The sequence below is a fragment of the Emydura macquarii genome, unplaced genomic scaffold (assembly GCF_026122565.2).
Source record: "Emydura macquarii macquarii isolate MOO-44397 ecotype Brisbane River unplaced genomic scaffold, CSIRO-AGI_Emac_v2 contig_705, whole genome shotgun sequence".
Classification (NCBI taxonomy): Eukaryota; Metazoa; Chordata; order Testudines; family Chelidae; genus Emydura; species Emydura macquarii.
The window spans coordinates 3,579,006-3,604,279 of record NW_027130842.1 but is presented as its reverse complement, the minus strand read 5'-3'; the positions used below and the strand labels follow the sequence as shown (position 1 = coordinate 3,604,279).

The 25,274-nt window shown below is 42.8% G+C and overlaps 1 protein-coding gene across 1 annotated transcript; it reads left to right on the top strand.

Annotated features, from left to right (window-relative positions):
• The first annotated feature begins 2,345 nt into the window (after positions 1-2,345).
• On the top strand, positions 2,346-23,580 carry LOC137149153 (p53 apoptosis effector related to PMP-22-like). Its single transcript, XM_067542527.1, has 3 exons — positions 2,346-2,556; positions 22,568-22,711; positions 23,002-23,580. The coding sequence occupies exons 1-3, from the start codon at positions 2,346-2,348 to the stop codon at positions 23,214-23,216; spliced, it is 570 nt and encodes a 189-aa protein (XP_067398628.1). The 3' UTR covers positions 23,217-23,580.
• The last annotated feature ends 1,694 nt before the right edge of the window (positions 23,581-25,274 follow it).

Below are 25,274 nucleotides of genomic sequence, written 5' to 3'. Positions count from 1 at the left end.
CCACCCACTACCATCTCTCTATCCCTCTCTTTGGATGGACATCAATCTGTTGTGAGTGGACCAAACTGCCCTTATGGGTCATGTGCTTCTTAGACCTCTGGTTCTGAAGTGCACTCCAGGCAGACTTCACATCTGACACTTTTCTTGGGCAGTGGGACCCTGTAGTCTGAATGCCTTAGCTGAATATTCCAGAACTACAGCCTCAGCCCTGCTGAGCCCGCATCTTCTTAGACACATTCCTTCAGTCCTTCTGGGTGTGGGAGCACTGGTTTCTCAATTAATCCCTTCAGAGACAATTTGGCAGGAAAGCAAGGTACACAGACGCTGCCAAGTATTTTCTTAACCACAGACACTTTACTCTTAACAATGCACACTAGAGAGTTAAGAATCTTTGGAAAATAACATGCAGTTCTGAATGCATCCGATTTCACCCCTCCCGTTAGTCCTGGGTTTGACCAATGGCCTTAATGGTAAAAGCCCATTGTTCCAGCAGGAAAGAGTCATTCCATATTGATGGCCCTGTCACAGCTTCACAGACAAGGTCATTCAACTAGGTATCAAACCCAGACTATAAAATGGGTTCTCTAATCCACAATGGAGGTTGCAATATATCATAGGGTCACACTCCAACATGAAGATTACAGTACAAAATGGCACCCCCTGAAACAAAATAGGATGCACAAATACAACGTGAAGTTCACAATCTGAAACACACATATTCCTAATCTGTCACAGGGGCTAATGATAGCTACCTCCCTCACAGACCCATCCTGTATACTCTACAAAATGCCAGCTCTAATGTCTACAGCAAGGTTCCTGGCTCTTCAACAGAGTGGAATTTTGTGACCATTCCCTTTAAATGAAAAAGTTGAAGAGTTTATGAATATGAAATAAACAATACAATTAATATAGCTGTCCTGTCGTATTTATTTTTATATTAAATTCAATGTAGTTTGTACCATCCCTGCAATTCCAGATTGCAACATGATGCAGTTTTTTGTACTGATAATATTTAACCATGCTGCAGAAATTGTCACCATATTGGCAGTGGAAAGGGTGGGAATCGAATTTAGGGTCGCTGAGCTCCCGTCCACCTGCCCATTTCCCTCAGCCATAGGAACATTTTTAATGGATGTGGAGTGCTGAAGTAGGCGGAGCCCTTTTACTAGTTGATCAATTTCCCAAAAGGGTTCTCTAGCTTAAGGTGGGTCAGACCAGCATGGAGCCACTTCAGTATGCATCAGTTATGGCAACCACCCATGCCATTGTGCGTCTCACCAGAGGTGGTATGGTGTTCCGGGATCACTCAGTGCGTAAGGTGCTTGCAGAAGATCTGCTTTACTCTGTGTCCATTCCAACTGGCTGTGCATAACACAATGTGACCTTCATACCACCCTGCCCAGGCTCTTTGGGATGGTCAGCTGTTAAAGGCACAGTCCCCAATCCCAGAAGGGTCCAATTCTTCACTGCATTGTATAGTCTATCACTTTTGTGCAAAGGCTATGACTGGTGTGAGTGGAGTAATCTGTTTTAGTAGCATTTGACACAAAGGCAGTGGAGAGTTAGGCCCAAATGTTCTGCTGTGCCTGCTGAGAATGTTCATAGAGCGTAGTCGAGTGAAACCTGTTTTCTCCCCATAGTCGCATGCACTGCTCCTCAATACTTCCAAGCCATGCCCAACTTTAAGTGTCAAATTTCAGCTGCTGGTTTCTGCCATAGCTCTTTCAAGAAAGAGTCAGAATTTTTCTTCACTGTCCTAACTGAGTAATGACGGAGGAAACTTGCTCAACGGTTTTCTCCTTGGAGCAGAGGCCCAGCATGGAAAACTTTAGCTTCAAAGTTTCAGAAGATTATGAGCATCTGACAAAAGGGCTTACAATGCAAACTGGTTTTTAGCTTTTAGTGTAATTGTGCTACCTGTATCCATTCTAATGCAAAAACACCTTGTTTAATTCAAGTTGCTCTTTCCAGTGGGAAGTGACAGCCAGGAAAGGGTTAAAAGCCCAGGGCCAGGGAGTGTATTGGTGCCTGATTTGTTTATGAATCAGTAGAGGAAAGAGGAGCCAGGCAGATGTTGAGCCCAGCCCTACAGTTTCTCTGCAGTTCAATAGGTTCTTGGGGCTGCCACTACAGCTCTTAGTCATTAGAATATAGGTGGAGCTCTTCCCTTCAGTGTCTGTTTTGATTAAAAAGTTGCTCTCACTCACACATTCATGCACATACACACACACTCTTCCCAGGAGCCTTCATAAAAGACCTTAGCCCCACGCTGCTGAGTCAATAGCAGAAAAAGTTCGTCAGCTTGTGCAACTGTCCTCTAGAGACGCCACTGGCCATCCTTCAAGATGGTGAAGTACGGCCTCGACTACACAAGGTGCAGATGGATCTTGCCTCTGCTCTTAGGCATAGCGGTCATCTTTGGCCTCATTGCACTGGCCGGCAGGGGCTGGCTGGAGTCAGAGACGTTGCCCTATCTGAATCGAGCCTCGTTATGGGAAAGCTGTACAAAGATCGACACTGATCCTGAATTTACGTGCACCTCCCTCATGGAGTATGGTAAGTGACTGCATTGGGGGTGGCAGGCAGCCTCCCCCGCTACCCCTTTGTGTGAATCTAGGCCATGTGACTGAGCTCACCCCACTCAACTCATGCCTCCAGTATTTGAAAGCTAGATATAGGGGCAATTTAGTGAGAAAAATAGGGATCGCCATTCAAATACATTGAGCGTTTTGGAGAAAGCGTGGAGCATGGGTGATCTTTTTAGGAAAAAAGAGGGATGATTGCTATTTTCATAGAGCTAGATAATGTGTCTGTTCCTGGTACAAAGACATACGTGGAAATATAGTGCAGGAAACATTTAAAACATGTGAGATTAATTTCTTTAGAAATAACAAATAACCTCCAGCAGTGGTTCCCAACCTTTTTGACTCGAGGGCCAAATTTATCATTTTTACAACCATGAAGGGTCACCTGGTCTCTGCCACCAGCCCTCCACTCTGCCACCTCCACTCTAGCCAGACAGAAGGAGTTCAGTGAGGAGGCTGCCTCACCACTGATCTCCCATCTCCGTGGCTGCAGCAGGGAAACTGCATGCATTCCCTAGCCCCGTGTGCTCCACCTGTGTCCCTAGGCAGTGGCTCCCTTCTGCAGACAGGGGGACGGGAGATCAGTGCTGCCCTCCCTCTGTCTCCAGCAGGGACCCCAGGGCCTGGGAACCTAGGCAGACCACTTTGCTCTCTGATGGAGCCGGGGGAGGGGTGTGCTGATTTCCCTTCCCTCTGGCTCTAGCAGGGACCCCAGCACCTAGGGACCCAGGCAGAGCACTTAGCTGTGCTCCCTGCTACAGCCAGGGGGAGGCTGCAGCAAGGAGCCTGCACCAGTCTTTTAGCCCCACGGCAACACTATCTGCCTGGGTCCTTAGGCAGTGGCTCCCTTCTGCAGCCAGCAGGAGGAGAGCCGTGGGCCACTTTGAAAGCCTCCGTGGGTCACTTTTGGCCCCCAGGTTGGGAACCACTGACCTACAGTCTCTGATTTCCAGAAGTGAATAATTATTGCAGGCCATGTTCTAGAAATAATAAATAGCAAGATGTAGAGGTAAACTCGGGTTTAACAAGATGAACTCATTGGCAAGGAACTGTTGGGAGCTGTGAAAAGGAGCTGTGAAGCAGAGATGTCCACAATAAATATCAGGTTGCAGAAGGGGTCAGAATTGTGTCGGTGGGTGTATCTCGGGGTGCACCAAACCACTCATGATGTGGTTATGAAACAAAAAGCTAGAGGAAGAAAGTGTTTTTTCTTTGATAAGGGTCTGAATGAAGGTTTTCATACTTGGAGCAGTTTTGATAAAACTTCGATCTCGAAGTCCCTTAGATAATGTTAATTCAGGTCATAATGGCCCTTTTGCTAATGGCCTGATTCTCAACTGGTTTGAAGCTTGTACAAAGCAAGTGTATAAATACTACCCAATCAGACTAGTAGCATGTTACATCCACCTTGTACATATGTAAATGTCTGTGCAAGGTGCAAAGCAGTAGAAAAACAGATCCTTAGTATCCATTTGATTCAGCCTTCCAAAACTGTCATGAAAATGTACCACCCATGCACAAATTGTACTCTCTGGCCCTTCTAGGAATTGACTGATGGTAATGAAAAGCTACTGAAGATTTACCAGTCAGAAAGAAGTTAGTCACTCTGAGCTAGTGGAATTTTTCCAGCATGTTTGCTATTTGCTTTAATTGGGGACTTTATTCTGCATCTGCAGAACAATGCCTTCATTTAATAGGCCTTTTCCATTTCCAAGGCCAAGTCTATACTATCACTTACTTTATGTCGCTCAGGAGTGTGAAAAAGCTACCCCCGAGTGATGTGAGTTACACCAACCTAAGCAGTGTTGTGGACAGTGCTATGTCAGCGGGAGAGCTTCTCCTGCCGACATAGCTATCGCCTCCCATGAGCATAGAGCGTCTTCACCAGACATGCTACAGCAGTGCAGCTGCATCAGTACAGCTGCGCCGATGTAGCGCTTTTAGTGTAGACCAGCACTAAGAAATCTGATCCTATAGATGCTTCAGCTTTTAAGAGATAATTGAGCAGAAGAAACTGTTTTAAATCTGTGCACACTCATACATTTTTCAGATAGGTAACTTTTCCTTCAGCCTCTACTAAGCTAGTATTAAAGATGCAGGAAATCAGCCCACAAGAGACTATATTATAATAAATTCCAGTGTCAGATTTCAGCCCAGTGATGAACACATGAAAACATTGATTCGGAGTGACGGGGGGAAAGACCAACAGTCTTGGTTCATGGATTCCCACTTTACTCCTGTCTGTGTCTGAACCTCAGAAGAGTGTATAGTGAATGGAGGTTCAAAGTCTACCAGCCCTCCCCAAACCCCAAGTCAAACAGACAGAAATCTGAAATGAAGAAATGGAAAAGACCTACAGAAAGCTCTGCACCTAGTACAAGACTGGAGCATTGTTTGGCCAGAATTAGCACAACACTTCCCCAGTCCTGAATAGGCACCTTTATGAAACCCAAATCTCTCCATGTACCTCTGGTTAGGCCTCCCCATCACTGGCACTTTCATTGGACAGGCCACCCTCAGGAGTCTCCTCAGTGCTGCTCTTGATGTGGTTGCTTTCCACCCCTTATGCCCTTTGGGTACCCTGCCCCAATCCCTAGTGCTTAATTTGTAATGAAAGAGTAGCCGGGGCTCCAGCAATTGGGGACTGGGGCTCAAGCAATTTTTTTACTTTCATAACAGATGCAGCAAGCCCAGAGATGCCGGGGCTATGAACCAAGCCTAAAGGTGCCGGGGCTCAGTCCTGGGAAACCCTGGCACAAATTTAGTACTGCTAATCCCACATTAATGTTATATATTCAGTTCCACAAGGGTACAACTTCCCCCTATACACCAGGGATGTGATCCACACAGGCACTTAGGCACCTAACCCACAGACTCAGGAGTCTAAGTCCTGTTTTTAGGTGCCACTACGACCCACACAACTCCCATTTGCCTGATGCCTAATCCTGTAGGTGCCTAAATTAACTCGGCACCTAGGTGCTTTCCTCTGAACGTGCGCACTGCAGCCTCACTCTGGGCGAGTGGTGCCCATCTCCGGCCGGAGCATACGTACTGCTGCCTCACTCTGGGCGTCTGGACGCTTGTCTTCCAGAGTGATCCGCAGAAGATAGACAATAAGAAAAGATAGGCAACAGGATGTCTAAGCTGTGTGCCTGATCTGGTAGGTGGCATCTGATCACACCTGTCAGATCCAGCTCCTCAGGTGAGTTGACACAAAGCAGCTGGGGGAGAGGAGCCAGACCTCCCTTATAACCTTTAGCTCAGTGGTTAGGGAACCCACCCAGGATGTTTCTTCCCACCCCTGAGGGGGAGGAAGGGATTTGAGTAGGGATCTGTCAATTTTTTAAGGCGAGCGGCCTAGACACTAGGTTATGGAATCTTCTGACGTGGGGCTCCCTCAGTCTCCCCCATCAAAATTGTTCCACTTGAATTAAGCAAGTGAATAATTCAATATTAATTGAGGCAGTAAAAAATATAGAATGACTCTCTAGCCTCGTGGTTAGAGTACTCATTTGAGAGCTGGCTGAGCCCTATTCAAATCCCTTCTCCCCTACAGGTAGAAAGGGGACTTAAACCAGGGACCTCCAACATCCTGGGTGAATATCCATTAATGTAAAGGTTATAAGGCAGGTCCTCTCTCAGCCACTTTGCGGGTCCTCTCTCAGCCAATTTAAGCAGTCAAACGCCTGTCTTCCCCAAGTTTCTCCCATTAGCAGAGCTGGGGGGGCGCCTCCCTGCAGCTGGACTTGGGCTCATGTCTCCAAGAGAGGGGCAGGGCTTAGCACACCCCTTTCTGGTTGGGATCTCCATTGATTTAATTATAAAGACCATGCACATTATTCAATAAAATATACAAATTCAGATTAAATTCTTCCCTAGACAAGCTTGTAAATACTTTGAACCTGAGCAGTTTGGCTTACCCTATAAAATCCTTCATAGGCTTCACTAGAAAAATCTAATGTCCTTGCACCTAATCAGACTGGGAAGGAATGAAGTTTACAAACTTCACTGGCTGCAGCGGCAGAGTCTGTAATCTCTTGCAACCTCAGTGATTCAGCTGATGGAATTTACAGGCCTCACAGGGACCACAAGAAGAGTCTATAGTTCAGGGGTGGCCAAACTTACTGACTCTCTGAGTCGCATACAACAATCTTCAGAAGTCTGAGAGCTGAGATGCGCCTGCCGGGCCTTAGGGCTTCAGTCCTGTGGTGGGGCTCAGGGCTTCTGCCCCGCGGGGTGTGCCTGCTGAAGCCCTGAGCCCTGGCAGGCACCTCCCATGGGGCAGAGGCCCCGAGACCTCCCTCCCTGCGGTGCTGGAGCCCTGACAGGTGTGTCCTGTGCGGCAGAAGCCCTGAGCCTTGGCAGATGCCTCCCACAGGGCAGAAGCCCCGAACCCCATCGGGGTTCAACCCCACGGGGTTGAAGTCCCAAACTTCCCACCCTAGTCTGGTATGCAGAGAATTGGGGGGCATAGAGGGCTCTGCGAGCCACACTTTAACTGTAAAAGAGTCACATGTGGCTCCAAAGCCACAATTTGGCCACCCCCGCTATAGTCCTTTGGAACCTAAGCCATTAAAGTGGTGGATCTTGCAAACCCCACTGGTGCAGGCTATGTTCCAGCAGAGCTTCTGAATGCCCCAGAAAGTTTATAAACTTTGTGAAAAGTGAGAGTCTGAGTAGTTTATAAACTCTACTGCATCCTCAAAAGCTTTGCATATTCAAATTTAATTACCCAACCTTTCCAAATATACCTTAAGACCTTAGTTTCCATTGAGAACAAATTACATTTACAATTTTTTTTTTTTAAATCCAAAGCAAGTCATTTGAGATAGGATATTTAAAAGTATTATACTTTTGTCTTATTTGTGCACACACCTATTTCTCAAATACATCTTGCTGAAATAACCTCAAACTTTCAGGAAAAAAAAATTTCCTTTTTCTAAAGGCCTCTTATAAGAAGCGTCAGATGAAAGGTAGGTAGTTTTTTTTTTCCTCAAGGAAGTTTACCATGGATGATCAAAAAAGAAAGCTGCAATAAAATATAAAGCTGTACTTTAGTGCCATGGTGGCTAACCACTTACATAATATAAAGTTAATAAAAGGATAGTACACTGAATCTTTGATAAAAGCTTGGGTGAAAGGATGATACCACAATACTGAATGTGTCTGCTTGCAAAGTTTTTTTTACGGTGAACTCATGCTTACAACTGACTTTGTGAAAAGCTGGCACAACAACTTTTTGTTTTTCTGACTGTTGGCCACATGAGCTCTCCAGAACAAGGTGTGCCTCAGAACGCCTTAGCCACTTTTTAAATATTTAATGCATTGTGCTGCAGGCTCCTGAGATGTTTGAACACGCTTGTTGCCTGTTGCTGGAAAATGATTGCGCCTGTTTTGTTAAGTTGAATGTGGTGCAAATAAGATGAAAGAATGCTCAATACATACAATCTGTCTATACTCTCATGTCGTGCCTAATCCTGCAGTCCTTTTGCATGCAGAACTTCCCTCAATTTTAATGAAAATCCCATGCATGGGACAAGTGTAGATTTGAGTCCTTCAAATTTAGCGTGAAATGTTAGGCTCATGTGCATTGAGTAAATGCAGATTTTGAAAAATCTCCACAAAATTTGTGCTCATGCCAAATGGAATTTCAATATTTGGGGTGATTTACACATAGCATCCAGTACTAGATTCTAATGCTTACTCTACATTGTACAGAGGATTCACTGCCTGTGTAGATAAACAGTCAAGGGATAAACTTTTTTCTTATCTGGAAATGCCTGTTTGTCTGCCAATAAAACTTTCCCACGTCTTGTTGAGGGAAAGTTCTACAGACAAATGATAACAGACAACCATTCTAAATAGTAATTCTTTTTACAGTTTTCATCTCTATTTAGGTCACAGATCTTAAGCCAAATGCCCCCTGAGTGGCTAGTACATGCTGATTATAAAGTATTGTAAAATAGACCCTAGATCCATATGCACCAGTTCTTAAAATATGTCTGTAGCGTAACTGAAGTAGCTGAATGTTGAACATAATACTATCATATTTGAGAAACAAAGAAATTCTATGTTTATTTATCAAATTGTGGCCAAGTACTGCCTTAAACACTCCAACGATAGGTGGAACCCCCTCTCGCTGTCTGAGTTTGTCTTTATATTGTAAGCTGCTTGGTGCAGGGACTCTTTTGTGACATTCCTGCATCATTTATTTGCATTCTGGAGGCAGCATGTATTTCCAAATGGAAATAGCTTGTCAGGAGCTAGATCATAGCTCTCTCAGAAAGTGCTACAGCAAAGAGGTACACCCAAACAACATGACAGCACCAGACCTGGCCAGCAGAGGAGTGCATATGGGAGTGGACACTGCTACACCCTTTTCAAAGAGCATAGCATGAAGTGCTGGACTTGCACAACCCACCATGGTGAATTAGTCCTTTGGGAACTAGCACTGCCAGTAGCACCAGTTAATCACCTTTCACTTTGCAGCACAGGCATTATGAGTGCAATCCATGAGAGGACTTTAGGCACCATTGTGATCCACCAAAAACCTGTTTGACTACCATCTAACCTAATAGGTGCCTAAACTCACTCAGCTTCCAAGTTTTTTCCTCTGGCCATGCGCACTACAGCTTCACACTCCAGGTGCCCGGTCACCTATCTCCGGGCTGAGCATGTGCACTACTGCTTTACAATAGGCATCCTGCCACCAACTCACAAATGAGGAGGGATAAGCATTGGGCTGCCTAAGTCACGTGTGAAGCCCAAATCTGTAGGGATGCTCAGAGGCCAACTATCAGATCAGGCCCCTCACATGAGTTCACACAAAACAGCTGGGGGATGGGGGTGGGGAACAACTGACCTTATAGACCAGGGGTTCTCAAACTTTTTTTGCTGGGACCTCCTTTGAAAATATTTCAGGCTGTGATGACCCCTTTCCCCCGATACCATGCCACTCTTACTTCTGTGCTGCTGCTGCCGGCTGCGGTGCTGCCTTCAGAGCTGCCACTCTCGTGACCCCCCTACAATAGTCTTGTGAATCCCTTTTGGGTCAGGACCCCCCAATTTGAGAAACATTGTTATAGACTTTGGACCAGTGGATCAGGTACTCACCAGGATATAGGAGACCACCAGTTCAAGTCTCTCCTCCATGTCAGGAGGAGAAGGGTTTGAACAGGGACTTCTCATCTCTCAGGTGAGTGCTATAACCACTAGATTATGGAATACTCTGGTATACCCCCCCTCCCCCAAATCTCTCCTCTTTAACATGTTCAGCTTCAAACAATTGGATAACTAAATATGAATTGGGCCAGTGAAAGAGTTAGAACGATTCTATAACCTGGTGGATGGAGCAATCACCTGGGAGGTGGCAAATCCTTTCAGGAGGAAGGGGAACTTGAACAGAGGGTCTCCCACATCCTGGCTGAGTACCCTAACCACTAGGCTAAAGATTGTAAGGGCGGTTGCTACTCCCCTGGCCATTTTGCTTCAGGCTCTGTGTGCACCTAAGGTGGCTGAATACCTATCTTCACCCAGTTCACGGATCACCAGCAGAGTTAGGTGCCTTTCTGCAGCCTGGACTGAGGTGCTTATGTACACGGAGCTCTTCCTCACATCACTCTCTAATATGTTGGGACTGACACAGTTACAACAACACTGCATACATGTTCTAGTCTAGTTATTTACCTGACCCTTACCAAGGCCGCCTCTAGACCAAATGGCTCCCCACTCTCCTTTTGTTAGATTTTTGAATACCTTATTTTTTATTGCATTTGTAGCTCATTTCATAATTTTGACACATGATTTGCATGCATGATTTACCACTTTCCACACATTTCCATTTCTTATCTTCAGGTAAATCTGCTAATTCCTTAATAATAGGACTTCCATAATTTACACTTCGCTCCTCAATTTCTTCTGCATTGGAATGATTCCTACTGCCTAAAGCCTGGTCTATGTTGTTCTATTTCAGATATTTTCCCATCAAATTTGCCTCTTGCTGCAAACTAGATTGCAATTGAGTTTTTTGCTTCCTTTACTGAGCTCCTGAAGGCTTCTTCAGGAGCATCTTTTATTTTCTCTGAGGGAAAACAGATAGTATTAAGGAGAAAAAAAGTCTATGTTCTGCAGTTTTAGAAAGTCATCAAACATTATGTGTTAAGCATGGCAAAAGAAGTAACAGTATTTCTTTTATACTATTGCGTAGATAGGGATTCAATAGATATCTCATTAAATATGTCCTTTATTAGTTGCCATTTATACTCTTCAAGTCTCAAAAAACAAGTACAATTACACAATAAAATAAGGTTCACAATACTGCAGCTCACTTCACTTTATTCTTATATCTCACTGACTGACTGGTGACACCCTGCCCTTTATATACCTGTGAGGGCATGGCTGACAACATTCTAGGAGGCTGGAGGAAAATGTTGTTCTCAGAAAGTCTTAGAAGGTTCCATGAGATTCTACAAAGGCCTAGAACATTCTAGGAGGTTAGTGAAAAATGAATCCTCATACGAAATACCTGAAACATGTTACTTCAAAGATTCTATTTTCCTTTTGTTGCTAACAACAAAAACAGCCCTCCAAGCAGTCATCTGGATTGCCTGCCCCTAAATCCAGCCCTGATCTTTACCACAGTAGTAAGTGGAAACCCTACTAACATTCATGCATTAATCCCTTCAGTTCCTCTGGGAGGCAGGGTGGCATTAGTATCCCCATTTTACAGGTGGGGAACTGCAGCAGAATGACTGCAGAGTGGACAGGATCTTAGCCACACATTACTTTCCAAACCATCTCTCAAAAAAGTGGAACATTATTTAAGGTCAAACCTTAATAAAAAACACGCACAGAATTTACTATTCACGCAACAGCTAGATGTGAAGTGAGAGCCCAGCTGTGATATTATGAGCCTTGTTTTATTGTGTAATTGTGCTACTTATACTACTTATGTCTCTCCCTGTAGGCTTTTTTTGGTTTTTGGGTGGGAAGGATTTAGTTTCTATCAGAAAATTAGCTCCAGATTCACAGCCACGCCCTTCCCAGGGAAACTCTTCATTGCAATTAAGGCTAGCTACAGCAAGGTTTCTGAACACAGTTTGTTCTTGCTATGCAAACTATAGAGTGAGAGTTAGCTGATAAAAACACTTGTTTTTGGAAATGATATAAATACGTTGTGCTTCAGCCCAATGTACCCTTTACAAAAGTAAGAATGAGAGCAAGCTTTGGGGAAAGGACACACTCTGCTATTTTGCTTTATAGTCATTATTTGTAAGGCTGAGTTATAAAAGAAGATCTCTTTTAACCTGTAGGTTATTTTCATCAACTCATCTTTAATCCTTGACAAAGTCTTCTGTCCAAATAGTAATAACAGCTAGAAAACAGATATAACATGCTACATTGGTATTAATTGATTGGCTTATTAATATGTTACAATTTTTTTCCCAAAAAGCCCTACTTAAAATATAACTCAAAATAAACTGAATGAGGCAAACCAATTACTGCAGCATAAAAACATGTAAAATTAAGGTATAATCCTAAGGATATGCACAATTGGAATTTGTGTGAATTGTGGGTACTTGGTGCCTCTCTCCAGACCAAGCCTTTAATTTTGAGGTATTGGCATGCACATTACTTTTAATACCTAACTCACTCTCTCTGATCCCTTTGATGATTCTTCTACACCCTGTGCTGCTCCCTTCCTAGCACTAAGCATCAAGGAGGATCCCTCATTTTATTAGCATAAAGCTTTGTTGAACTCAGCTTCTAAATCAAGCTTCTGCATGTCAAGCCTGTGGGGAGGAGAGTAGCTGAAACTGAACCACTCCCTCTAATTGGGGGGAACCAAACAAAAAACTCTTCAAGTTGAAATAGTTCCTAAACTGAACTGCTTCCCTCAAAAGGAGAAGGGTCTTCAGGCATGTCAAACCTGTGGATTCAGGATTCTTTAACAAATGTGTTGACTGAGCGTGTAGATGATGCTGGCAGGAAAGAAAAATATGAAGAGAAGGTCTGTTTGCTTTTAATGAGAAACAGTCTGTTTTGAGTTTGAGAAGCCCCTGATTGCCAGCAGTAATATCATACATGAAAGAACTGGTGCATTACACTTTTATTCCAAATGATGAAAGCCCAGGACAGCACTGCTAAATTAGAGTCCTCCTTTTGCAGCTAGCTGTGTTCTGTAAATAAATATTATGTTTTGCTGATAGAGAAACTCTGTATGTAAAGCAGCTGTTCTTCTCCTGCCTTTTGCTCTTTAAAGTTATTGTTATAGGCCAAATTCTGGACCTTCATACCTTTAAAGTCACCAGGTGAAGGAAAGGTCTCTTAGACCATAAAGCCATATATATCTGACATATATTACTACTCATCAGCAAAACTTTGTGGAAGCCAAAAAATAGGTTTTCTGTTTCCTCAGTTGGCTCAGCAAGCTAACAAATTGTTTCTTGTTTAAATGAAGATAATTTGCACAATATAATACTCTACTGTGAAATGAAGTTATTAAACAAAAGCATCCATTTTAATTACCATCCAATTCAAAACAAGGAATGGGGGAATAATTCATAACAAATCATGCAACTGATACATCTCCTTTTTGTTAGCAAATTGTCCACAAGCAGCTTTGGATTTTCTTGCGTGTAGTCTTCTTTTGAAAATATTTACAGAATACTTCCAACCAATGATTTCAGCCTGTACCTTTAGGTTTCTAACAACAAGCTGCTCTGGAGCATTTGTTATTCACACAACGAGCTCTGTTATGTTTCTTTTGACTGGACATGTGGGCCGACATTTTTAAATTTGAGTGTCTAAACTAAAGTAAGGTACTTAAATCCATAGCTGTGGTCAGTTGGAACAGGTGAGTGATCACCAGCACCTCTAAAAATCAGTTAAGTGCCCAAATAGAGATGTAAGGCCACATTTTAAGGAGTGTTTAGTGGATATTCAATTTGACATCTTAAAGGGTCCTATATTCCAGAGGGCAGGATGCCCTCACTTTCTAACGTTAAACCCTCAATGCTGGAAATTCTGGCCACGTGACATGGTATCTTTTTGTTCCATGACTGAATAAGAATAACTCTTATAGGGTATGTTTACACAGCAGAGTTAACTCAAGTTATCTACACTTAGGCTGACTCGAGAGGAGTAACTCCTCTTCAATGAGAGCAGCAATACTGACAAATAACAATCGAGCTGCTTGTGTCCACACTGACACTGCACTGGTGTGTGGTACTGAGATTTTTGGGGCACATCTCATGGTACATAGCGCTGCAGTAAGTAAGCTGGAGCTGCTTCATAAATTCTTTCCCAGTGAATTCTGGGAAAACTTGTCTGACCTTTCTGGGCATATGGAGGAGGGAACTATGGGAAGGCATTGGAAGATTAGTGGCACTCGAGTTGGCACTAGCCTGCCTCCACACTGCAGAATGGTCATGTTAGCAGATGATAAATTGTGCTAAATCAAGCTTTAGCCTGTCTCCCCAGACAGGCCAGCCAACTTGCATTAAAAGCACCGCCATGTTCAAGTTAGGGGTTTTTGGGTGTGGAGATGAGTTGAGTTAGGGGCAACACTTGAGTAACTTTGCAGTGAAGACAAGCCATAGCCAGGTGTCTGGTGTGAATACTCACATTCAGTGCCTGCAAACATTCTCCCACGATCATGTAAAATGTGGTTTTTCCAGCAAACATTCCTGCCAGTAATTTCCTCTCTAGCAGATCTGCGGAAAGAAAACACAAAAGGGTGTGAACACACAGTTCAAGTGTTCTATGTCTGAAATTGAAACCAATGTTTTGCGTTAATTGCTGAGCTCTACTGGAGTGCATCAGTTTGGGAAATCTAAGTTCAGTGAGTATGGGATCATTTCCTAAAAACAAAAACAAATGACTACCTCTCTCCCTTTCAACAAAGAGACAAAACTGGTCCAACTCTTTGAACCTATTCTCATTAATGACTGTATATAGGTGACGCTTGAGAAAGATGGCATGTAATCAATGGTGAATGGTTAAAAAAATATATAGTTGCGCATGCGGCCATTCTACTTTTTGTGGGTAGCTGGGAGGTACACCAGAATGCGGTATTTATGAAGCTCTGGGGTTCAACCGGACCACTAAGGGATTGTGTCACCTCCTGCCCTGTAACCCTGGGTGCTTCTGTGCCTTGCAGCTCTGGCTCAGAGCCCTCCCCCTAGCAGCCTGCTTACAGCACAACCCTGGCTTCCACCAGTCTGGTTACTCCTTGCAGGGTGACACCAACAGCCCTCACAGTTCCAAATGTCTCCAAAACCATTTCTTCCACGGTGCTCAGCTTCTCACTGTAGCACTCACAAAACCTTATCAAGTGGCTGCTCCTTTAAAGAGACGCCCAGACGGTACACAGTGCCAGCCTGTTAGTTTAGCTGAGGGTTTGACTTTTCAGATTGAAATGCTGCACTGAGATGGTTTTGTAATAAAACAAGATTAAGTTTATTAACAAAGAACAGATATTGAAGTAGTACCAAGTAAAAAGAACTAAGGTGGTAATGGTTACTAACAAAAGTAAAAACATGCTTCTAAGAGTAAAACGAACTAGAATCTTTTCTTCAAAGTAGATTTCTCACCACAGTCATTCTTCCAGCATGGCTGGCCAGTCCTGAGCCGGGATCCAACACTGAGCCCAAAGTACTTGGGCAACAGGTGAAAGATGCCAAAATAGCTCATTCTATCTGCTTATAACCTCAAAATTTATCTTTGTTTTCCAAAGTCAGGAAGCCTGCCTGGGACTCAGCTTGTTGTGTCCACCAGGGATCTGACACCATGTTAATTTTCGCAGTCTCCTCTCCCTACCCCATTGGGATAGTTAAATGGCTATCTCCCCCACTCGCTAGTTTGATGGCTCTGTTTACCTTTTATGTAAATGTGTTTCTATTGACTCTCCTTGCTCAATTTACACTGAAGACATGCCTGAGCAGGCGGAACCCCATTCCTTTGTCTAGGGTGGGTGGTCTTAAGCACTACCTGCCAAACGCATTTTAAGAACATATGGCCAGCACATTTCTAGCTTTTCATATATCACTTAAACATACACCGTGCAATAATATTAATGCCCAGCATGTTACCAGTTTGCATACGATACCTTACATGACACCTGTTAGATACAGAATGTGACGGGTATACTCAGCTGGGTCAGGCCAGCTGAGACTCACTGCTAGATACTGGGGAGCCCCTTGCCCTCTGGGATGGGGATGTTCTTAGGATCAAAGTATTATTCCATTTTCAATGCAGCTTTGGCATTTCATATAGTCTTCCCTTTTTAAAAAAAAAAAAACAAACTAAAGCCATTCTTGTTTAACATAGCTCTGTCACTCACCACAGTGTCACGCTGGGGCTGCACAGGGTGTTGATTGAACAATCTCTATTAAAATGATCATTTAATGAGAATGTCAATGATTGCTGAAAGGTATGAAGAGCTGACAATAGATTCATTTTTCTTTTAAACGCTGGTTACGTGTTCAGCTTCAGTGCAGAAGGAATGAAAAGTTGAGGAATGGTAATCTTATTAATCGGACAAGGAGATTTAGATCTGAGCTCTCCATGATTTCATTCTGATGAACCAGGCCTAGGGTGCTTGGTAGTTCATGAAGTGAAGTACCCATGCCATGAATAAACACAATGAGGAGATGGATTGCGATGTATGTGAGTACTTGTACACAATGTGGGCTACTGTACAAGAACCCAGAATCTTTGGTTTGTTTTGTACGAGGTAATTCGATTATGAGGTGTATTTTCAATGTATTGTGCCCCTTATTTCTATGTTATCAGAGACATTTGGAACAAGAAACATGAAAAAAAAAATTGTCAGTGTGGGTTTCATGGCATCACTGAGCAGACATTGCCTCACAAATTAAGTTTACTTCCTTTTGTGTATAAAGCAGCCCTTCAATTGCACCTAAAACTGGAATACATGAGGAGGTAAGTCAGGAAATCAGAAAGTCAGCAACTTACCTAGCTTGTTCTGAATCCCTAATAAAAGTCTATAAACCCACATTTGACTGAAGTCTTGCCTTATCAAAGAACACCCAGTTCTTTGATTTCCAGTTACACTGTTACTACAGCATTTCCTTTGGATAGCCTAACTATTCACAAACCAAATAAATATAGCTAGATGGACCATTACTCACTCTGCTTTACATGAAAATAAAGATTTGGGTTCTTGTCTACTTGTTCTAATACAAGTCAAAATTGAAACAAAACATTTTGATCAACCCATTCCAAAATTTTTCTTGGATTTTCAATTCATGACAATCTGAGATTTTGACTTTTTCTCCTGTTTTAGGATGGAAAACGTTCAAAATTTCAAAAATTCTCACAGGACAGGAAAATCATTTCCTGTCCTGCTCTAGTATTAAGGGATTCTGTGGTATACATTTCTGTGTTTTTTTGCTCTGCTGACCACATTTAATCACATAAAATTACTCTACAGTTTTTTCATCTGAAGCAAACTGATCTCAGGTAAATAGTTGTGTGTTTTTATGGACTTAGCTTGACATCATGAAGGCTAAGTAAATTCTGGTGCTCTCTGTGTTTTGTTTAGTTTCAATTTTACATGGGCTGGACTAGAACCTGTGACCTCTCTGTCTCATGTATACTGAGTTTGTGTATATTTGTTGGCTTGAATTGCACGTTTTCATGAAATGACAACATTTGCAGTTAGGTATTTTATACTTACCCAGGTGTTAAAGCAAAACATAAAAACATAGTGGATAAATAAAAATGTGAAGAGACTTAGGACCACATTTGCCCACATTTACACTAGTGCAACATCATAATTTTCAACCCCACATTGTGAGGTTACATGTGGGATGGATTTGACCCAATGAGTTTTAAACTAGATTGAGCTTTTGCTCAGAGAGTCACAATTTTTTCTTTCCTCCCTCCTTTTTCAGGGAGAAATAACTTTTATTGGGTATGAAAGCTTAGCCATCTTCTCATACCTTCCTTGTCCACCTGCTCATGGTCCTCCCCTCATGCTCCAGCCACAATGCAGCGAGCACTAATGTGGCTGTATGGAGGCTTCGTGGTATTACTGCCTTTGCTTTCCTGTGTCTAGGGGTGCCGGTGTTCTAGGGGCACCTAAATAGTGGTGGATTATCGCACAGGCCAACAGGGCCTGTGTCCAGGGGCCCCGGCCAATCTGGGGACCCCGCACGAGCTCTGGAACTCTGGCCCTGACCCCTGCTCCTCCTCCTCTCTCTTGAGGCCCCACCGGCATGCTTCTCCTCTTCCCCACCGAGGCCTTGCCCCCTGGCCAGGCCAGAAGCCGGAGCCCAAGGGTGAACATATTCCCCCCTCCTGGAGCTGTCTGAGCTTGTTGCCCCAGCCCCTCTCCCACCCCCATTTTCCCATCCCACATGGAGCTGGCCCAGCCAGCCCCTCTCTACCTCATCATCCCCCCCGTGCAGAAAACACAAAGGTCAGCTGTAGGCAGGGGTGGGAGGGTGAAGATGCTATGCCTAGAGGCACGTAAGGTGTAAATCTGGCCCTGCCTGGGTGCTTGCTTAAGACCAGATAGGAATTGCTACACTAGATCAGACCTGAGGTCCATCTAATCCAATATCTTGTGTTTGACAGTGGCCAATACCAGATGCCTCAGAAAAAGGTGTAAGAAACTATAGTAGGCAGGTATGGGATATTCAGCCTCCATGTTAGATATCCTCCTGATCTCTAATAGGTAGAGACTGGCCTAAGGCCTGAAGCAGAAGTTTTACTATCCCTTCTAAAATTTGTATCATTCATTATTATACTCTGGATATTCTAGATATCCTGTAAGTGTTAAATCCCTCTTTGAATCTTAGTAAGTTCTTGTCCTCAGTGACTTCCTGTGGCAGTGAATTAATCACCTCCATGTGTGAAAAAGATTTTCCTTTTATCAGTTTTGAATTTTCTACCTTTAAATTTCCTTGATTGTCCCCTTGTTCTTGTGATCTGAGACAGACAGAACAGAAGATCCTGATCTATCTTTTCAAAATCATTCATCAGTGAATATACTTTTATCATCTTCCCTCTTATTCATCTCCTTTCTGAGGAAAACAGTCCCAATATTTTCAATCACTGTTCATATGAGAGTTTTTTCCATTCCCTCAGCCATTCTCATTACCCTTCTTGGAATCCCCTCCAGTTCTGCAAAATCCTTTCTGAGAGAGGGTGACCATTATTGCACACAACATTTCAAAGGAGGCTGTACCACTCATTTGTATAAAGGCATTATAATATTCTTTGTATTATTCTCCTGATCATTCCTCATGCTGCCTAACATTTTGTTAGTTTTTCTCACTGCAGCTGCACATTGACTAGACGTCTTCACTGAGCTGTCTACTATGACACCCAGGTCCCTTTCACAACATAGCCCTGGGTTAATCTAAAACATCATCAAACTGGACCCTATCAAAAACAAAAAAATTGAATATATATAAAAATTAACAGAGTTCACTAACAAAAAGTCTAGATCTCCATTGTAGTATTCTGCAGCTGAGAAAGATTTAGTCCAAGCACAGAATCTTAAAATCTTTAAAACCTTGATTTAAAACTTTCCTCTTCTGCAGAAGATGGAGTCAGAAACCGGCAATAATTATGTGATTAAGCAATGCATAAGATCTAAGAGTCCTGCGGTGAGCATGTTTGCTCTTACCATATAACCCTTAAGGCAGGGAGTATACCAGTCTCTCCCAGTATGCCGTCATACAGAGTCATGGCATCTGCAATACTATCAGGAGAAAAAACTGCTTAGTCTCATGAAGAGGTGGGGAGCAGGGTGGAGGAAAGTCCCACCCACTCCTTGGACCAAACAGCAGGGGCCTGGCACTTGCGCTTCTCATAAGGCAAGAACTCCACCATCAACTCTCCCAGAAACAAAGACTGAGCACCAGGAAAATATTTGTTGCCAGTGCAGTGGTGGAGGTAGGGGAGAGTGGGACTTCAGACCCATCTTTCCCCAGAGCTCTTGCTGCTAGTTCATGATGACATCAACAAATGTTACATTTGCTCTGAAAAGAGGTTGGCTATTGGGAGAGGGGAGTATGTTGGCTGGAGCCATTGTACAGAGGGAAAGCAATGCAGCTGAGTGGTGGAAGGAAGACGGGGGGATGTGGTAAGCCAGTCCAATTAGTGGGGGTGGGAAGGGAGAAAACAGTTTTATAATTGAGGGAAAAATAGTGAAATGTAATTAATAGAAATGGAACTGGGGTCATAAAGCACTGGGAGATTATAGACTCATAGACTCTAAGGTCAGAAGGGACCATCATTATCATCTAGTCTGACCTCCTGCACATTGCAGGCCACAGAACCTCACCCACCCTGTAACTGACCCCTAACCTTTGGCTGAGTTACTGAAATCCTCAAACTATGGCTTAAAGACATCAAGTTATAGAGAATCCACCACTTACACTAGTTTAAATCTGCAAGTGACCCGTGTCCCATGCTGCAGAGGAAGGCGAAAAACATCAGGGTCTCTGCCAACCTACCCTGGGGGGAAATTCCTTCCTGACCTCAAATACAGCAATCAGTTAGACTCTGAGCATGTGGGCCAGACCCACCAGCTAGATACCTGGGAAAGAATTGTCTGTAGTAACTCAGAGGCCTCCCCATCTAGTGTCCATCACCAGCCACTGGAGATATTTGCTGCTAGCAACTGCAGATCGGCTACATGCCATTGTAGGCAGTCTCATCATACCGATGGTGAATGAACTGGCGAGAGAAAGGGAGCTAGACCAGGGATTGGATCAGAATTCCCCCCCCAGTTTTGCTGTGCTTGGTCTGGAACCCAGAGTGAGGAGAATGGCTGGCTGCCACTTCTGCGTTTTCCCAGTCACCAGTGTTGTTGGGGGTTGGTTTGCCCCACTATGCAGTTAGAGCAACTTAAAAGCCCAAAGGCCCATTACGCTACCTGGGGCTTGCTGAAGCACATCAGCGCAGTGGCCACATCCCCCTCACTTGGCATAACCTAACTTATTTCCTGTGCTGGGTGGGGTGACATAGAGCTGGCATGCCCTAAGGGGTGTACAGCTTGATATATCAGGCCATGAGGGGGAAGGATCCCAGAGCCCAGGCTCCAGTCTGAGCTCAAATGTCTACACTGCAATTATATAGCCGAATAGCCGGAGCCCCGTGACCCTGAGTCAGCTGACATGGGCCAGCTGTGAGTGTTTGACTACAATGTAGACATACACTTAGGGATTCCCTCATGCTGGGAAGAATCCTTAGCTGCCTGATTACAGCAGCTTTTGCAGCTCTCTTGCTTCTGCAGTAACTCTATTGCTGGTAGAGTTCCTGGTGTTAGTTAGTTATATCACCTCAGAAATAGCTGCATTAAATGAGATTTTATATATTAAATTCAATGCCACAGGAATCGTTGTTAAGTCTATCATGTTGCACATCCTGTAGGTTATATGGCATACTGTAACAAAACATAACCCATTTAAAAAGTAAAGTGGAAATACTTGCTGCGAGAAATACAGACAAGGTAACTAACAGTCTTATGGGAGCCTTAGCTTCTGCATATCCTTGTGCTGTGTGGTTCTTATACTGCAACATCTTGTATTGTGTTAACAGGGTTGCATGTAATTTGTTTGCTTCTTTGCTTCTTAAGGAGAAAAAGAATGTAGACCATATGAGCACAAGTCCATTTCTTGTAGTCTAGTACTGCTTTTATGTAGTGTGCACTCCTTTCATTGTGCCAATATGATGTATTTCAAGAAGTGAGCACATCATGAAGTCTTTTGGTATAGTATTTAACAGAACACAACAGGGAAAAAGAAAAAAACCAACTATAACCAAAAAGTACATTTGGGACTTGCTCTTGAATGGAACAAGGAAGCCAAGGATTGGCCTTGATTTTTCCTCCCCCAACCAAGGCTCATTGGGCCCAAAGATCATCTCACCATTCATGTATTTCAAACATCTTGAGTTCTGAGGGCCTAGTGCATTCTGGAGAGAAAAGGTTAAGGGTCTGGGAGATCTGAATTCATCATGACATCTAATGATCATTTATTGCACTTATGTGGAGCTTTATAGATTTTGGGTGGGCTCCGCTGGTTGAGGAACACAAGTCCCAGTGAAAGTCAATGAGTCACTTAGGTTCTTTTGAAAATCTCACCACTAGAGCAAGAATCTTTGTACAGATCTGGGGCACATAGCTACAACTAAACATGTGACATGACAGAGATTGAAACTAAGATCCAGCTGGCTCTTATGTGTTGTGGGACAAATCCATGGGTCTTTACTCATTCAAACACCTATTAATTTTAGTGAGAGTTTATCTGAGTAAGGACCTATGGATCTGGCCACAGATTATTTCTATAATTACTGATGTTGGTATCTGAAAGTGAAGCTGTCATCGCTATGCTAAAAGACCTGGCGGATAAGCAAGAGGAAAAGACATACATGAGAGGTGCCCTCCACATGCAAATCTTCAGGTCCTGATCTATACCTGATAGTTTGTGTCTGATGTTTTAGATTTGTCAAATAATGCCAAACATTGATGTTCGTATACCAGCACAGCATGCTAATATAGAAAAAAATGTTGAGGAAGAGTCTCCTTTTCTTTTGATGCCCAGACATAATACCCATTGGTGCCATGATAGATATATACAGCACAGCCATGACTACCAACTGCTGAACAAATGCTCTGTATTAGTGAAATAAGATACGGTTTTTATCTGGGTGTCCTGATGGTCAGCTTTTTCTGCCTCAGTGCTTGATACTTAATAGGAATCATGCTTGAAATTCCTATCACATACTATTCAGAATTAATGTTCATTTAAACATCATACATTTTGCATTAACTTTCTGCTGGATCAGAACCACTTTGTATATTCTAAACCAACCAAAGGGGAGGAGGTGTCTGTGTTCTCTCCTTGAGACTTTACACTCTTCTCACATTTGTTTGAAATGAAAACACTTCATTTTTAAGGCAGACACGAATTTCCCTTAATATGTTTTCTTTCTGATTTCAGCCTGGGGAAGAGCTGCTGCTGCCACATTCCTTCTTGGCTATATCATTCTGGTCATTTGTTTTGCCCTGGCCATCATAGCATTCGCCATTAGTACGCTTCGGTTCAACTTCATACGAGGAATCGGAGGCTTACTCTTTGTTGCTGGTAAGACTGCATATAAAGAAAAGTTTGCTTTTTAAAATGGTAACTGTTCTAAAATTGGTACATGCCTTATTTGACTCTTCAAACATGGAGTCTATGCCCAGATCTATAGCCACTCACCACTTGGAAATTTCAATTAAAATCAATGGAAAGTCCATCCAAATAGTAAATCCTCAAACCTCTAAAACAAAAGTGTATTCAGCTACAGATAACATGAAGGCAGAAACTTTAATGGATCCCAATTTAATCACTCATTCTGACCTTTTTTTTGGTTGTTTTTTCTCTTTCTTCAGCTGTGTTTTCCATCATAGGCCTGGTCATTTATCCAGTGAAGTTCACACAAGAAATTTTCCTGGAGGGAGTCAATATGTTCAGCTGGGCCTATGGCTTTGCCTGGACCACCACCATTATGGAAATAGGCCTGGGATTCTTCTTCTGTTGCCTCCCCAATTATGAAGATGAGATCTTGGGCAATGTCAAGACCTCATATTTGTATTCTTCCCCATAAATACTAGAAACAACAGGAGAGGTGCCTTACTGTTGTTTTATTATTTGGATTCCAGAGATACATACAGACTATCTTATTTTTACAGAGTATTATGACCAGGGATGAGTAGAAAGGCTTGGAAACTTTTTTATGCAAGTAGAAATATAGTGTTGGAGTTATAGAATAGAAGATCTAAATTGTTCTGAATGTTCATCTTTAATGTGGGTTTATTAGAGTTAATTATTTTACCTATTAAAACATTTTGTATTGCTTCATTACTTCCTACAATTAGAGGTGAGGGATGGCTCTGGTATTGGTGTTTCAAGCCTTTATGTTTTTATTTAAGTTCAGATGAGCTCTTTCATGTCTCAGGCAATCAGCTATGGGGCCAGACAACACAAACCATATCTGCCTGAGGCAAAGCAGCTCAGGAAAACCAGGTAGCCTGATATGTGGGTTTGTATTTGTTTAGTTTGTATTTGTATTTGTGTTTGTTTAGTTTAACTGAGGTATCTGGTTGCCTACAAATCCTGCCTGCCCACCTTATGCCACCATTGCCAATAATTCAGCCACCATTTCATAACTTTGTTTCCTCTTTTATTCACAAAAACATATAGCACTTAGGGTCAGAGACAAGACAGAGAAAACTACATCCTGGTTTTTAACAGGCCATTTTAATTTTCATTACTCTCAATGCTTTTGTTGCATATTTTAGTTGCTAAATTGTCAAAGGTGAGCCAGATATAAGAAAAACAAGCTGTCTTTGAATACATAAATAAGTATTATCACTGTGTAACGCGCACCACAATTCAGCAGTTTTACAAATCCTGGGTGAGATTCTGTGCTGCTAGAGGAGCAGCACAGGATTAGCACCTGGGTGAGGGGGATTAAAGTGTCTTTAAGCCATCCTTTCCTCCTTCAGATTCTGAGCTGCTCTGAGGGTTGGAGAGACCCCTGCTGTAACTTAGAGAGTCCTGAGGAACTGTTTTAAGTTATACCAACCTCACTAGGTTGTCCTATGGGCAGCGGCACTGTCCAAACATCCATAATCTGTGTACTGTGGCTCCACCCATGACCAACCTCCTCTGCTCTTAACCCCATCTTTGGCATGTCCCCTATGCCAAGACCTCAGGATTCCTTGAAAGTCGGCCTGCTTCTGTATTCTTCAGTTCCTGCACCATTGGAATTCTACTTCCCCCAAATCTAGGGCTTTTGCAGCTCCATTATGCCATTCCAGCCCTTTTACCTGGTATCAAAGGGCCAGAGTTGGCATGGGAATCTCACCTCTATTTACCCCTATCTAGATATTCTCGTGGCCCACATCACTATAGTATCCAATTGTCTCTATAGTATTGAACTGCTGGAATTTGAATTTTGAGTTAATAAGCAAGTTAAAACAAAATCCTTTCTTGGGCTCTTTCATTTAGATCTATTACTTTCAGAGTGGAACATGTGTGAGTGTGTATGTGTGTATAATATACATGCACACCTATGCATTCTCACACAACCTCCCACCATAAGGCTTGTATAACAAGACAACCACATCTGATAAAACATTTTCAGATATATTTCACATTCCACAATACTGTAAACTAAAAATATGTTAAAAGCAATAAAGTTTGTTTGTTGTTTTCTGTATTATATATCCTAGTTTTCTAATATTCCATTTTTTGTTTTACATGAAAAAAGGTATAGACCAAATCCTATTATCCTTATCAAACACGAACTCTCAAATTATGAAGACATACAGCATATAACTGTTAGAGGAGAGGGATACAATTATCACATGTACAGTGTTATATTCTTTTTAATTAAATGCACATCAACTGTGGAGGTGAACACCACAATTTATTGATGAGAAAGAGGTGTATTGATAGAGGCAGTTTCATGGCTAATATTTACAGTGAAGGACAATGAATTTTGATATTCACCAAAATATGAAGTCGAGATGGGCCTGATCCTTTATTTCCACTCCCCAAAATTCAACAGACTTCTGATGAATCAGTCCCTTTAGGAAGCAAAGGGAGACTCTGGCCAATAACTTGTTCACTTTGAGTAGTTTGTAGTTTTAGGGGTGGG